At 37.8% G+C, this 17,500-nt stretch overlaps 1 protein-coding gene across 15 annotated transcripts in view; it reads right to left on the reverse strand.

Annotated features, from left to right (window-relative positions):
• The window catches only part of LOC143747542 (receptor-type tyrosine-protein phosphatase mu-like), a 281,363-nt gene that overhangs the window by 116,654 nt on the left and 147,209 nt on the right, over positions 1-17,500 (reverse strand). For all 15 annotated transcript variants that reach the window (XM_077240349.1, XM_077240347.1, XM_077240345.1 and 12 more), the window contains 4 exons: positions 10,607-10,912; positions 7,273-7,382; positions 1,838-2,039; positions 1,643-1,745 (listed from right to left, as the gene is read on the reverse strand). In XM_077240349.1, the coding sequence (XP_077096464.1) occupies positions 1,643-1,745; positions 1,838-2,039; positions 7,273-7,382; positions 10,607-10,912 (721 nt within the window). The remainder of the gene's footprint in view (positions 1-1,642; positions 1,746-1,837; positions 2,040-7,272; positions 7,383-10,606; positions 10,913-17,500) is intronic.

Raw genomic sequence — 17,500 nt, forward strand, 5'->3', positions numbered from 1 at the left:
TTTATTCATTCCACAGACGCTTTTATCTTCACTCACACGCCGACCCGCGACCAGAACGATACGCTGAATTATGAATCATCATAACTGCAGATATATGAGAATCACTGACAGTGAGACGATGTTCTTCTGTGAGATCGGTGTGTGGAGTGTGTGTGTGCGACAGGAACGGCCTCGTTTCGGGATCAAGTGCATAAACAAACACTAATAACTGTTCATTTCATTCTGACCACAATCTGAGATTCTCACGCTTTCACACTATCAGTCAAAAGTTTGGGTTTTAAAAGAGTCTCCTCTGCTCACCAGGGCTGCATTTATTTGATTAAAATAGAATAAAAAACAACAGTAGTATTCTCAAATATAATGACAATCGAAATCTGAAATCGAATCTTTTGTCTCTGCTCTACACTGTAAAAACTAAATTCCGTTAAATTGACGTAAAAAAAAACGGCAGCTGTGGTTGCCAGAGATTTACCGTAAAAAAATATGGAAGCAACATTTTAGGTTTTACAGACTTAACTTAAATTTACAGTAAGGAAAGTATTTCTTTATCTGATATAATATTAATAACTGAAATACTAATATCTGTTTTGTACCATTGTAATACACTGACATCCACCAATCAACCAAAGCTTTTCCACACGCTGATAATATTAATATATAGAAGCTGCAGAGTGTCATTCACACACACACACACACACACACACACACACACACACACACACACACACACACACACACACACACACACACACACACACACACACACACTGAACTCCGTCATGGTAACACATGACATTTTAAAAATGCAATAAACATTAATTTAACAACATTAATTGTTACACAAAACCCTAATGTACATAACTGATTAGAAAAAAATATGAAGAAAGAGTTATTTCAACAAAAATACATAAAATGTGAAGTGTCTCGCCGGGAATTGTGGGAATGCCGATTTATGTTTTTTCACTGTAAATTCCAAAATTCCGTCCAAAAACTGTAAGGTTTTTTATTTTTATTTCAGGATTCTTTGATCAATAGAAATGTAAATAACGGTTTTCAACATTGATAATAATCATAAATTAATTTCTTGAGCGTCAAATCATCATATTATAGTGATTTCTGAAGGATCATGTGACACTGAAGACTGGAGTAATGATGCTGAAAATTCACAGGAATAAATTACACTTTACTATATATTCACATAGAAAACATTGCAATAATATTTCACAATTTTTACTGTATTTTCTTCTGGTGAGCAGAAGAGACTTCTTTTAAAAACATTAAAAATCTCACCGATCTTAAACATTTAACTGGTGGTGTGTTTTGAATTATTTTTAAAACCGCAAGTTTCCAAACGCTTCTCATTATAATAGCATGTGATGATGATCACAAAGTGAGTAAATAATAACACAACTTTTGTGTTGGACATGTACGGTATATAATGCAATTCCTGTACTCCAGCAAAATAACTTTTATAAAGTAGCAAAGTGAAATTACACAATGAGAAGCTGTGAACTGTATATTTTTTATGTTTTAGTCTAGTTCTAGATTTCCTGTAATGTTTTTTTTTAATATATGAATACATTTGTTTTAAAGTTCAAGCAAATGTTATGAATACATGTGTATAAGAGCTGATGCTGCGCACCTGACGGGAGCTCCTCGACTGCGGGCCGGCTTCAGCAGAACCGTCACTGTGCTGTCGCTCTGATTCAGCGGAGTCTCCTGGTCATATCCCGGCATACGCGGAGCTGGTTATGATGGACAGATGACACATGAGCACACACACACACACACACACACACACACACACACACACAGAAATAACCCAAACGCCTCTTACGTGAGATCTTGGTGGTGAACTGCGTGATGACGGGCGGCCCGTATCCTTTAACAGTGCTGGCTCTGATGGTGAAGGAGTACGTGGATCCGGGATACAGGCCCGGGAACACATGTGACGTCTCGTTGCTGGACTTCAGGACCTTCCCGCTCTGATTGGTCAAGATGAACTCGGGGTCGAAGGAGCTGACGGCCTTGTAGAAGATCTGACACACAAACACATGTGACCGAATCAGGTGACAGAACAGAAGCTCCGCCCACAGTGCGTCCCATTGGCCCACAGTCCCGCTGGGTGTTATCATTACCAATATTATACAGGAAATCAAAACTGACTATTTTCTCTCTTTCTGCATGTCTTATCGTGATGTGAATATTTTTGTGGACAGTATTATAGAGTTTTCCAGCACAATAAAAGCTTGAGATTTAAAAGTCAATTGTTTAAGACATACATTTTAGTATTGTAACTTGTAGTGTGACATAAAATTATTATATCATTTTATTTTGTTTTACAGTAATATATTTGTCTTAATTTTTATAATTAGAGTTAAAATAATAATAAAAAAAAATAATAAATAAAATATTATTTCATTTATTCTTAATATTTTTAAAAAATCCTTTGTATTAATGATAATAATAATTATTAATTTGCTCATTTATTTGAATTATAAAAATATTTTTTATAAATACATATAATAAATTAATACAGGAAATAATAATAATAATAATAATAATAATAATAATAAAAATTAAGAAATATTATTATTATATTTATTCATTTTCTTAATTATTATTATTACCATTTTATTTATCAATGTTTATTATTATTATTATTATTAATAATAATAATAATAATATTTAATGCATTCATTTATACATTTTATTTTTACAAATATTATTAGTAGTAGTAATAATACACAATTTTTGTTTTATTTTTGTTTTTTTATTTTATTTTTGTTTTATTTTTTAAATTTATGTTTATACATAAATTAATAATAATAATAAAAAATGTAAACAATAAAATAAATAAATAAATAAATAATAATAATAATTATTATTCCATTTGGTTCCTAGTGAATGCAATGTGGAGTGAGATTGAGTCGACTTTAAAGTCCAGCAACAAATTTAGAATAAAACACTTACTTTTAAAAAACATCTAATATTTCTCGTGTTTACTTGCATGTCATGTGGCCAATAACCATCATCAGAGACCATGAACATATACATGTGTTGTTAAATAATAGAAATATCACATTAGATATCACATTTGTCTGAAGCTTCTGCAACAACACAAGATTCAGAGCCGCTATAATAATTCTCCTGGATGATGCAGGAAGCGTTTCTGAATATAATCTTTCATTATGATGGAGGAGAGCAGACGGGGAGCTTCACTTTTGTTCTCTTTCATCCTCTTCTGGAGACGAGACGCCCTGCGCTTCTAATATAACTTAATGAAAAGTATCGGAGGGGCTTCATTTGAATAAATCATTCAGTTGCTAATGGCGGCCCGCTAATAGCACTCGGTTCGGATTCCAGTTTAAGGCCACAGAGGGATGGAGGATCGCACTCATCAGATGAGAAATACCCAGTGTTATTAATCTAAGACAGAAACCTGGACCGATCCCACAGCTGAACACCTCAGCATATCAAACGCCAACGAATCAACCACAGGGAATATCCCTGATAAACACATTATGCATGCATCTTTACTCTGGACGAGCAGGATAAAAAAATCATAATGCATCAGCTAATGCAAGAGCTGTGCGAGTAAAAGCCCAGAACTGCTCATGTTTACGGTGAAGTGTTGTTTCTGATCGCTACTTTCAAACATGTTTCTAACACTCGTCTACCATTGGGTGGCCAAACAGATAGCCCCGCCCCAAACGTACACTATTGGTTGAGACAGGGGTTTCAAACGGTGAGTGCTGGGAGTCCATGGAAAAGTTTAGAGAAAATCAGCATAACATTTAAAAAAAAAAATTTAATAATAATAATTTAATTAAAATAAATAAAAATGACAAATAAAAATAATAGATAAAAGCAATTCTTAAACACTTAAGTGCCCTATTGTGTTATTTTAAAGGCTCCTAATGTTGTTTCTGAGTGTCCTACAACAGATTCACATTCATACAAGGTCAGAAACACATTAATGTCCTCATAATCTCCACGTCAGCATCAGCTCTTTCTCTCAGTGTCTGAAACGCTTCGTCTCTCTAAGCCCCGCCTCTTTGAGAGCTGCTCTGCTGTGATTGGTCATTATCATATCTGAATCTCAGCTCTTGATAACAGTGATACGAACAGTAACGATGGCGTGTGTTTTACCGTATCAGTCTCAGAAAACAGCGTCTTCTCGACACGAACAACACAAACCAAACTCTTCCAGTCTCAGATACACTACAGTGTTAGAGGGCGGAGCTAAGAGACGCTGCTCAGCCAATCAACACCAGAGGCGGGCATTATGCTAATTATTTACATTGTTACAGGAAGTGAGACTGGAATTACAGACGACTCGTTTCGGTTCAGAATCACTTTGCACTTTGATCTTTAAAACTTTGCAGACATTCACAAACAGCTTTATTACACACTTCATGAAGGATAATATCCAACAAAGCTTAAAAGTGGCACTTTACACACGTCTCTTTTTTAGAGTTGATAAAGGTCTGACCCCAGAACAGGACATTTACTGTGAACACAGTCCGGCTCATCATTACTGTGTTTCAGAGCAAAGCACTTTACCCAGAATGCTCTTTGGCGACACTGCACCTAATGACAAGGAGCAGAAGCTCATGAGTGTGACAGAACACACACCTCCTTCACTGCATGGGGTGAACACACACACACACGTGTCCTGAAGACTCTAATGAGGCAGAACGCTTCGGCTCGTCCCGTTCCCTTCGGATCGCAGCCTGACACTTCCTTAAAGCCCGGCGTTGACAAGTGTAATTTCATTACATGAACGTGACAGCTTAATTGCTCGAATTTCCACAAATGAAGTTCTGCAACAATGAGTCTTTTGAGCGGCGCATTGTTCAGAGTTTCTCGGCACAGAATGAGTCACACACTTCTGAAATAATCACACAACCGACACACAATGTCCCGTCGCTCCGAGTCTGAGCGCACAGAATACAGCGTGTGCTTCAGTAACACACACACACACACACACACACACACACACACACACACACACACACACACACACACACACACACACACACACACACACACACACACACACACACACACACACACACACACACACACTCTCTCACACACACACACACACACTCTCTCACACACACACACACACACACACACACACTCTCTCACACACACACACACCCACACACACACACACACACACACACACTGCGATCTGACACACAAATCGTCAGTTTGTTTCAAATAAATATTAGAAGTTATATAAAAAAATGTTTTTTGAAGCATTAAGATGTTTTGTATTGTGACATTATTTTCATGACCTTTCCCCTCCCGCATTACAGTAATGACAATTTTGGGGTGAAATGCTAATCTTTCCTTTTTTTATGCACAACATAATTTGTATTTTGCAATAAAATATGACCCATAGATTTTTGGGGTGAGATTCATCTTTATGATTAAAAAAAAATGCTACCTATTTCACTTCTGTATTATAACACATTAAAAATAAAGATTATTTATTGTATTGACGGTTCCATGAAGAAACTTTAACATGCATGGAATCTTTCCAAAGGTCTTTATAGCAGAAAAAGGTGCTTTAGATTATTAAAATGTTCTTCACACTACAAAACAATGGTTCTATTATGAACTAACCCCTGAAAGGTTCTTTGGGGAACCGGACATGGTGAAAACCCTCTTTTACCGTAGTAAAACCTACAGATAGAGAAGATATTCAGCAGGCCGTTTCAAGTTTAGGAACAAGTTCTTCAATTTAGAATAGATGAGGAGTCAAAATCATAGATGATTAAATATGAAAACCTTCTCCCTATAGGAGTCAAAACCTGCTACGGATGGAGCAAGTTTTAAAAAGTGATTTTTCACAATTATTTACAACAGATTCTGCAGTCTCATGGGTCAAATAAAAGATTTTAAACAATTAAAACAACTTTGTCAATCCAACTGGAAAACTTCAGCGGGTTAGTGACATCCTTCAGAGTGTGTTGATCCTGACCGACATCAAGAGCTGAGTGAGTGAGTGAGTGAGTGGAGGCGGGGCTCATTTGCATATTCATAGACCTGCGAATACTTAATGAGGCAAGGGTTTCGAGTTACATTCAAAATATTTTGAGGAATGAAGAATTATTTTTCAAGGAACAAACGCTTAAATATGTCATTTTGGTGATCAAAGATGAGTTTTAAGGGATGAAATGATTGACTACAGGGCGACTTTAAATATAGTTGATCTTCTCAGTTAAAGTTCAAAGTTTGATAAAACGTTCTTCAATTTTCCGATCAAAGATGATACATTTTTACATGATTAGTCCCCTTTAATGAGCCTTTATCAGGTTTAGACTATCTCCACAATCGCAGCAGGATCATGATTCATGTTGTTTCCCGTATAGCAAACATGTTTCCTCTCGCCGGTGATTTTCCCACATTCCCGTGAGTCCATCGCTCCGGTATGTGCTCCTGTTTGTTATTCCAGCGATCTACAAATCCAGGAGTCTTTCACTGAAACACTGAAACCACGGAAAACGAGAGCTCAGCGTTTGCTCTTCCACAGATATTCCTCTGACAAACAATAATGAGACCGCAGTCGTCATCGAGTCGAGACACAAACCAGCGTTTACTCAGATTCCGTCGACACTTTTACTGGAATAATATTTTACAAAACATCACTTTATCACAGTTTATTCGCTATATTTTAGAAAATGGTGATAAAATATGACTAGAACTCAGTTGATATTTGACTGGTTTTGTCCGTCCTTCTGTTAGACTCTCACACATGAATCATGTTGAATATCTGTCAGCTGTTAAATTTAACTACACAATTAGATAATACCAGTTTAGCTCAACCAGTTACCAAGCAATGCTTCATGTTGTTCAGTCTGTGGTGTAAAAAGCTGCATTAGTTATTAAAGAAAAAACACTTAAAACATGATCAGCTCAAAGTGTCCCAATCATTTTTGGTCACTGTATGAAGAATTATTGTGTATAATATGTCACAGTTTCCTTTATTTTGCTCTCGTCACTTACAGAAATGAACTATAGTGTCCTGCACACACTAGTGAATATGATATCTGGAGTGTGAGTAATGTGTGTTTGACTGTATATAAGCATACGTGAGATCTGAGATGTTGAAGAGATTCCTGTCCTGTGGCTCTTTAGTTTTAATCTCTTCTGTCCTGAATCTCAGATCCGCTCAGATCTCCAGGTTATCAGTGTGGGTTTATTAGTCGATTAAGAGCGTGTGTGAATGAGAAACGCTGCCGGATCGAGACTCACCTCGTATTGCTTGATGATCCCGTAGGTCTGAAGAGGCTCTCTCCATCGGAGGCCAATCTTCTCCTCAAACGTGTTTCCTTGGATCGACTCCAGCGGGACGGCGCCGGGAACTGCGGGACACACAACACTGACTGACACATATTGATTTAAAGAGACACTGACTAATTTTAAATCAATATTCTCTTGTATTCAATAAAGAACATATTTTCCAAAGGCCATCAAGCGTGAGAAGGATCGTTCATGTGTTCAGCGGAAGCGCGTCAGAAACCGAGGCCTGTGTGTGTGTGTGTGTGTGTGTGTGTGTGTGTGTGTGAGTGTGTGTGTGTGTGTGTGTGAGTGTGTGTGTGTGTGTGTGTGTGAGTGTGTGTGTGTGTGTGTGTGTGTGTGTGTGTGTGTGTGTGTGTGTGTGTGTGGAAGCGCGTCAGAAACCGAGGCCTGTGTGTGTGTGTGTGTGTGTGTGTGTGTGTGTGTGTGTGTGGAAGCGCGTCAGAAACCGAGGCCTGTGTGTGTGTGTGTGTGTGTGTGTGTGTGTGGAAGCGCGTCAGAAACCGAGGCCTGTGTGTGTGTGTGTGTGTGTGTGTGTGTGGAAGCGCATTAGAAACCCGAGGCCTGTGTGTGTGTGTGTGTGTGTGTGTGTGTGTGTGTGTGTGGAAGCGCGTCAGAAACCGAGGCCTGTGTGTGTGTGTGTGTGTGTGTGGAAGCGCATTAGAAACCCGAGGTCTGTGTGTGTGTGTGTGTGTGTGTGTGTGTGGAAGCGCGTCAGAAACCAAGGCCTGTGTGTGTGTGTGTGTGTGTGTGTGTGTGTGTGTGTGTAAGCACGTCAGAAACCGAGGCCTGTGTGTGTGTGTGTGTGTGTGGAAGCGCGTCAGAAACCGAGGCCTGTGTGTGTGTGTGTGTGTGGAAGCGCATTAGAAACCCGAGGTCTGTGTGTGTGTGTGTGTGTGTGTGTGTGTGTGTGTGTGTGTGTGTGTGTGTGTGGAAGCGCGTCAGAAACCGAGGCCTGTGTGTGTGTGTGTGTGTGTGTGTGTGTGTGTGTGTGTGTGTGTGTGTGTGTGTGTGTGGAAGCGCATTAGAAACCCGAGGTCTGTGTGTGTGTGTGTGTGTGTGTGTGTGTGTGTGTGTGTGGAAGCGCGTCAGAAACCGAGGTCTGTGTGTGTGTGTGTGTGTGTGTGGAAGCGCGTCAGAAACCGAGGCCTGTGTGTGTGTGTGTGTGTGTGTGTGTGTGTGTGTAAGCGCGTCAGAAACCGAGGCCTGTGTGTGTGTGTGTGTGTGTGTGTGTGTGTGCGGAAGCGCTTAAGAAACCGAGGCCTGTGTGTGTGTGTGTGTGTGTGTGTGTGTGTGTGTGTGTGTGTGTGTGTGTGTGTGTGTGTCCTTGGCCTCACACATCTCCAGCCTAACAGCTTGTGTTTCGAAGCGTTCTTCGTGAAACATGCCGTTTAAACACACACTATTGTGCGGTAGAATGACACACTTAACACAGAGACTTGACACGAACGAGCCACTCATAGTGAATGAAGTGCGACACAAACGACCTCATCCCTGAAGAACTATGGGTCTCATTCATGAAACACGAGCAGAACGAGTTTTTGTGTAAATCGTGTGTAAAGTGGTTCTGGCGTAAATTTCCGGATTCATTAAAATGTTCGTATTTTCCAAATGTTAGTAGTTAATCGGGTACATATTTACACAGCATTTTGAAAAAATATTATATATAGTAATTACATACGGTTTTCTTATTATGAGAGCCAGTAATAGCATCTGCGATGGTGGTCCTTCTCCAGTTTAAATAAGATTTTTCCGAAGTGAACTAATTCGTTTTTTGCTCTCAAGCTTAATGTCGAACCATTTTCTTCTCACTTCTGGGAGTGTTCGATTAACAGATGAAACTGCATTGACTGCATCTGTAATATGCTGCCAAGCTTCCTTTTTTTTTTAGGAGCCGATACGCCACTATGTACGCTTGAAAATAAAATGTGGCGTTTTTAATGAACTTCTGATAATAAAACTTCAATTTCTGCATCTGAGAAATTTTTCTTTTTCATTCGCATTCATGTCATAATATGATGCCCATATATAGATGTCAGTCGGATTTAATGGGCGGGATTTATGGTAATTGAGAATGAACGTGCACGCGCATCCCATTTACGACTGATTGGAATTCATTAACACACACACACATTTCACTATCACATCTGACGTTTACGAAGTATTTGTGAATCAGGAGAAGAGTTTTCGGGAAGGTCTCTTTACGCGCAAATCACTCGCATATTTACTCGTATATTTACGAATGTTTCATGATTGAGAGCCATTGTGTATTCTTGAAATCTAATTCAAACACCAAGAAAATGTTATCAGTTAAACTCGAGTCATGTCTGAGGCTGGAGACGAATCATAAAAAAATAAAGTTTTATAAAAGATGTTTATCTCTTACTATAACTTCATCTCCAGTTTCACCCTTTCATGTGAGGAAACTATCGGCAGAAACACAAACTCGTCAGCGCAACCCGCCAAAATAAAAGTTTGGTTTAGCTTGAAGAAATTATGACAGAAATATATTACTATTGTACAATAGAATGCGGTTCTCAAAATAATAATAATACTTTTTTTCTGTTTTAACTTTAACAGTAAATCACAAATCCAGAAAAAAAAACCAGATGGCACAAATTCTGAAAAATGAAAAAAATTCACAAGGCCTTATTACAGTAAAAATTCATTAATTTGTTCAGTAATTTTTTTATGAATTCAACTGATTTGAATTGACATGATTTTTGATTAATAAAATTTAAGCAAACATTAAAAAAATTAATATCCAGGAAAATTTAAATATAGATTAAACTTTTAATAATTGTTTTTAGACTTTTAGGTTTTTGACTTAATTAGACATGCTTTTTGATTAAAACAAAATATTTTCCCATTAAAATGGAATGAAGAAAAATTAAAACTTGGAATTTTGGAAAAATTAAACCATTCACAAGGTAGAAAATTAAGAAAAAGACAGTAAAAATATAAATAATTAAGATGTTAATGTTTTATGAATTCAATTGATTAGACATGATTTTGATGAATTAACATTTAAGTTAAATATTTAAAAAATCTAGAAAAATTTAAACAGAACACACAAAAATAAAAGATTTCACAGGGCCCTAAAATGCTATATATAATAAATTGTTATTAAATTGTATACGTTTCATGATTTCAATTAATTAGACATGTTTTTTGATTACCAATATTTTATATAAGCATTAAAACACAATCAACAAGAATTAAAAAAGGAAAGAAAGTGTAATTTTGAAAAAAAGAAAAGGGATTTGGTAAGAGATAGCGAGTGTCGTACCGTCCTCGTCGGTCAGCACGTCGAGCTCGTCGCTCTCCTTCACTCCCTCGCGGTTGCGCAGGAGCAGTCGGATGCTAACGTTGGTGTACGGCGGGAGGTTTCGGATGGTGTGTTGCTGCGACACACTCGTATCGTAACACACCTCCTCGCGCGTCTCCTCTTTAGCGCTAGCCGTGTAGCGGTACTGCACCGTCAGGTTGTAGCTGTAGCATCGCGTCACGTTGTATCCGAACGGCTCCCAGCGGATCGTGAACTGCCTGGATTTGATGTCCACGACCTGGACTCTCCGAGGGCCGTGCATGGGATCTGAAACAGGAGCATTGTGGTTCATAAAGGGCTCAAAAGCTTCCAAACGCTAGAAATACAAGTATAGCAAAAATTCTAATGTAAATCAGCTGTTTTCTATGTGAATATATAGTAAAGTGTAATTTATTCCTGTGAATTTTCAGCATCATTACTCCAGTCTTCAGTGTCACATGATCCTTCAGAAATCACTATAATATGATGATTTGAGCTCAAGAAACATTTATGATTATTATCAGTGTTGAAAACAGTTGTGCTGTTTGTATTAAATATGAGTCTTCGAGTCACGCATGGAATCTGAGCGGCGTAACAGGAGAAATGATTGCATTGTGCAAGTATTCGATCTTTTAATGCAAGAATAACAACTATGATACCAGAGAAGATCTCATTCAGACCTTTTTTTAATAAATAAAGAGATATGAATTGATGCCCACTACTGTTTCGGGGGCCGTGCATGGGATCTGAAAGATGCAACACATGAGAAATCGTTGCATTTTGGTTAAAAATAGATATTAAGAAATTATATTTTGCTTAAGCAAACGAAGGAGCAATATTTAAGAGCATTAGGATGTTTTCATGACAATGTATTTTTATTTGAAAGATAATTTTTTTTGCATTCAATAATAATTAATTTTTTAATTGTTATGAGAAAAAAAACACTTTTTTATGCAAAACATAATTTGTATTTCTTTCCCTTTTGATTTTGCCATCATATATGATCCATTCATATTTTTGTGAGATCCACCCAATTATCGAGCGGGTAACAGAATAAAAGATGTTTTCTAAAGCGTATGTAAATCAGGAGCGTTTCCTCCAGACGGGCTCGCAGCTCGACTCCCTCGGGAACACCGGCTCTGGTAATGGGATCAATTTCCATTCCGGGCTCAATTTGAGCAGCATTTCTGTGGGATTTGTCTCTACAGCTCTCGTGTTCACGATCCGAAGGCAATCTGATGTTCCTGATGAGGAACCGAGGAGCTTAACCTGCTTCTGTCCCACTTCAGACGAGACGAGCGACCGCACACACACACACACACACACACACACACGGAGAGGGTTTTATTACAACACGAGCTGCAGAAAGCACAGGGAAATGAAGACACGCTTATCTTTATTCTGTGCATGTGTGGCTGAAGATTAAAACAAGGGTTTGGAAACAGCGTTTAATCAGAAGTCGTGTAAGGATCCACTAGAGGAGTTTAACAGACTCACGGCTCACATTAATCATTAAAAGCCTCTCAATTACTTCAGTGACGGACAAGACGGAGCTGAGAAAAGACTGTGTGAATGTTAACATGTATGTTTTTACCAGCATCCCTTTCAAATCTACATTTTCCTGAGGGAAATAGATTGCATTTCATCTTTAACACGCCTGAGATCAAATTATAATGTGAGATCACGATGTTTAATACGCTCATATTCATCATAATCGCATCAGATGTAAGCGCTGCTCGTTTCTCAGTCTTCTTTGTGAGGGATTTTATCCAAACCGTGGAGTAAAAGCGTTCCGATCACACAATAACCTGAGCGCCGGATGCTTGAAGACGAGAGCATTATGGGATACGTTCGGCTGACACCAATACATCAGATATATTGTTGCAAAATAAACACAGAATCCCCTGTAATCTGTATTACACACTTAAAAAAAATATTAATTTGAAGAGTAATTTGTTATATATACACTACTATTACTACTGTACTAATAATACTGTGAAATATTATTGCAGTGTAAATCAGCTGTTTTCTATGTGAATAAATAGTAAAGTGTAATTTATTCCTGTGATCAAAGCTGAATTTTCAGCATCATTACTCCAGTCTTCAGTGTCACATGATCCTTCAGAAATCACTATAATATGATGATTTGCTGCTCATTTATGATTATTATCAGTGTTGGACACGTTTATTTGAAATAGAAGCGTTTGTAAGGTTATGAACGTGTCGCTGATATAAAGCGGTGTCCCCGTGGCGCTCGGCTCTCTGGAGTGTGATTGTGCAGGAAAGTATTCGAGAGCGAGAACAATCGGAGCACTTCGGCACTGCGCTACTGTAAAATATCCCAATTGAAAACTTTTAAATGAGAGCTTGATATTCTGAAAAGAAGGAAACCTAGTGATTTTCTCTTTCACTTCCATCCCGGGCTGTTGCTAAAAGCGTGTGAGAGAGAGATTGTGAGATTGTGAGATGAAATGGCCGGATCGAGGTCATTGAATGTTAGTGGAGACATTTATGTAGTTGTTGTGGAGTTACATTGATCATATCATCATCATCATGTTGAACTTCTACACAAGTGTCCACAGTTCCTGAGGTGTTTATAAGACAGCGGTGACATGTTCTGGTCAATTTATAAACGTGCAGATTAAGAGCCGGTAATATTATAAACTTGCAGATTAAGAGCCGGTAATATTATAAACGTGCAGATTAAGAGCCGGTAATATTATAAACGTGCAGATTAAGAGCCGGTAATATTATAAACGTGCAGATTAAGGGCCGGTTATATTATAAACGTGCAGATTAAGAGCCGTTAATATTATAAACGTGCAGATTAAGGGCCGGTAATATTATAAACGTGCAGATTAAGAGCCGGTAATATTATAAACGTACAGATTAAGGGCCGGTAATATTATAAACGTACAGATTAAGAGCCGGTAATATTATAAACGTGCAGATTAAGAGCCAGTAATATTATAAACGTACAGATTAAGGGCCGGTAATATTATAAACGTGCAGATTAAGGGCCGGTAATATTATAAACGTGCAGATTAAGAGCCGGTAATATTATAAACGTGCAGATTAAGAGCAGGTAATATTATAAACGTGCAGATTAAGAGCCGATAATATTATTAACGTGCAGATTAAGAGCCGGTAATATTATAAACGTGCAGATTAAGAGCCGGTAATATTATAAACGTGCAGATTAAGAGCCGGTAATATTATAAACGTGCAGATTAAGAGCCGGTAATATTATAAACGTGCAGATTAAGAGCCGGTAATATTATAAACGTGCAGATTAAGAGCCGGTAATATTATAAACGTGCAGATTAAGGGCCGGTTATATTATAAACGTGCAGATTAAGAGCCGTTAATATTATAAACGTGCAGATTAAGGGCCGGTAATATTATAAACGTGCAGATTAAGAGCCGGTAATATTATAAACGTACAGATTAAGGGCCGGTAATATTATAAACGTGCAGATTAAGAGCCGGTAATATTATAAACGTGCAGATTAAGGGCCGGTTATATTATAAACGTGCAGATTAAGAGCCGTTAATATTATAAACGTGCAGATTAAGGGCCGGTAATATTATAAACGTGCAGATTAAGAGCCGGTAATATTATAAACGTACAGATTAAGGGCCGGTAATATTATAAACGTACAGATTAAGAGCCGGTAATATTATAAACGTACAGATTAAGGGCCGGTAATATTATAAACGTGCAGATTAAGGGCCGGTAATATTATAAACGTGCAGATTAAGAGCCGGTAATATTATAAACGTGCAGATTAAGGGCCGGTAATATTATAAACGTGCAGATTAAGAGCCGGTAATATTATAAACGTGCAGATTAAGGGCCGGTAATATTATAAACGTGCAGATTAAGGGCCGGTAATATTATAAACGTGCAGATTAAGGGCCGGTAATATTATAAACGTGCAGATTAAGGGCCGGTAATATTATAAACGTGCAGATTAAGGGCCGGTAATATTATAAACGTGCAGATTAAGGGCCGGTAATATTATAAACGTGCAGATTAAGGGCCGGTAATATTATAAACGTGCAGATTAAGGGCCGGTAATATTATAAACGTGCAGATTAAGAGCAGGTAATATTATAAACGTGCAGATTAAGAGCCGATAATATTATTAACGTGCAGATTAAGAGCCGGTAATATTATAAACGTGCAGATTAAGGGCCGGTAATATTATAAACGTGCAGATTAAGAGCAGGTAATATTATAAACGTGCAGATTAAGAGCCGATAATATTATTAACGTGCAGATTAAGAGCCGGTAATATTATAAACGTGCAGATTAAGGGCCGGTAATATTATAAACGTGCAGATTAAGAGCAGGTAATATTATAAACGTGCAGATTAAGAGCCGATAATATTATTAACGTGCAGATTAAGAGCCGGTAATATTATAAACGTGCAGATTAAGGGCCGGTAATATTATAAACGTGCAGATTAAGAGCCGGTAATATTATAAACGTGCAGATTAAGAGCCAGTAATATTATAAACGTACAGATTAAGAGCCGGTAATATTATAAACGTGCAGATTAAGGGCCGGTAATATTATAAACGTACAGATTAAGAGCCGGTAATATTATAAACGTGCAGATTAAGAGCCGGTAATATTATAAACGTGCAGATTAAGAGCCGGTAATATTATAAACGTGCAGATTAAGAGCCAGTAATATTATAAACGTACAGATTAAGAGCCGGTAATATTATAAACGTGCAGATTAAGGGTCGGTAATATTATAAACGTGCAGATTAAGAGCCGGTAATATTATAAACGTACAGATTAAGGGCCGGTAATATTATAAACGTACAGATTAAGGGCCGGTAATATTATAAACGTACAGATTAAGGGCCGGTAATATTATAAACGTGCAGATTAAGGGCCGGTAATATTATAAACGTGCAGATTAAGGGCCGGTTATATAATAAACGTGCAGATTAAGGGCCGGTAATATTATAAACGTACAGATTAAGAGCCGGTAATATTATAAACGTGCAGATTAAGGGTCGGTAATATTATAAACGTGCAGATTAAGAGCCGGTAATATTATAAACGTGCAGATTAAGAGCCGGTAATATTATAAACGTACAGATTAAGGGCCGGTAATATTATAAACGTGCAGATTAAGGGCCGGTAATATTATAAACGTGCAGATTAAGAGCCGGTAATATTATAAACGTGCAGATTAAAGGCCGGTAATATTATAAACGTGCAGATTAAGGGCCGGTAATATTATAAACGTGCAGATTAAGAGCCGGTAATATTATAAACGTACAGATTAAGGGCCGGTAATATTATAAACGTGCAGATTAAGGGCCGGTAATATTATAAACGTGCAGATTAAGAGCCGGTAATATTATAAACGTGCAGATTAAAGGCCGGTAATATTATAAACGTGCAGATTAAGAGCCGGTAATATTATAAACGTGCAGATTAAGAGCCGGTAATATTATAAACGTGCAGATTAAAGGCCGGTAATATTATAAACGTGCAGATTAAAGGCCGGTAATATTATAAACGTGCAGATTAAGAGCCGGTAATATTATAAATGTACAGATTAAGGGCCGGTAATATTATAAACGTGCAGATTAAGGGTCGGTAATATTATAAACGTGCAGATTAAGAGCCGGTAATATTATAAACGTGCAGATTAAGGGCCGGTAATATTATAAACGTGCAGATTAAGAGCCGGTAATATCATAATAAGATCCTCTTCATACGTCAGAAGGAGTGAAATCTGATCGGTTTATTTTTTGACATGCTTGCAGAGAAAGACTCTAAAATTACTGGGTTTCACTTTTCACGTTCTCTGTGTTGGTAGAAACACACGATTATAGCACTTTTCATGAGAGGTCCCATTTAAACACTAATAAACTCCTATCTGCAAAAATAAAAACCGTGGGGCATTTTGTGAAAATCCTGCTATTGTAATTGTATAATGATATGCGTGAGTTAAAGCTTGATATAAACACCAGACTGATCCTGAAGCTCAAGCTTGCCGTCAGGAATAAATCTGCATTTCCATTCGGTTTCAAACGCCTCCGTGAATCTTTACATTCACTTCATCATATTTACTCACGCAACGACTGAATCTACGACTGCAGACACAACACAGCATCAATGTGATTCATACTGAATGAGGGTTGTGTACTTAAGAGGTATGGCTATATTAACAATATTATGAAAAATTGCAATTTTCTCGTTTATTGTTTATATTTCCTGTAAACTCAATAATAGACGTGTTGTGTGTGTCTTTCAGCTCCTCTGCCCTTCAAACTCCTGCTTTAACTCATTGATTCCCTGCTGACATTCACAGAAATACTATTAACAGTCTATTGATTAACCCGAGCGGAGGAAAAACTCCAGCAGACAAATCACTCTCATTCACACACACACAAACACACACACACACACACACTGTGTGTTTATGTGCTGATAAAGCAGACAGTTCTTGTGTTTCACTCACACTATAAACAACATAACCCCGAGCAGACTGAGAGAGAGAGATAAGACACACACACACACACACACACACTTTCAAAAAGCCGTTATCTTTATAAATAAACCACATATTCGAAGTTTAAACATCTACACTCTGTGACACAGCCGTGGGTTTACACTCGCTGTGAGAAACGCTGTTCCTGAAGGATCGAGCTGTGGATCATCCGATGCTCCAAACACTCTCGGAGTTACAGCTTCTGTGGGACGTCCCGTCGGGACACGCTTCATATTTAAAACTCTATCCAACTCTTGAACACTGTATTCGTCCGAGACCTTCTGACCTTCCGCTCACACACACACTCTAACCCTAACACACACACACTCTAACCCTAACACACACACACAC

This window comes from Siphateles boraxobius, unplaced genomic scaffold (genome assembly GCF_051911475.1).
Source record: "Siphateles boraxobius isolate OS27281-9 unplaced genomic scaffold, OSU_SipBor_1 225, whole genome shotgun sequence".
NCBI classification, from domain to species: domain Eukaryota; kingdom Metazoa; phylum Chordata; class Actinopteri; order Cypriniformes; family Leuciscidae; genus Siphateles; species Siphateles boraxobius.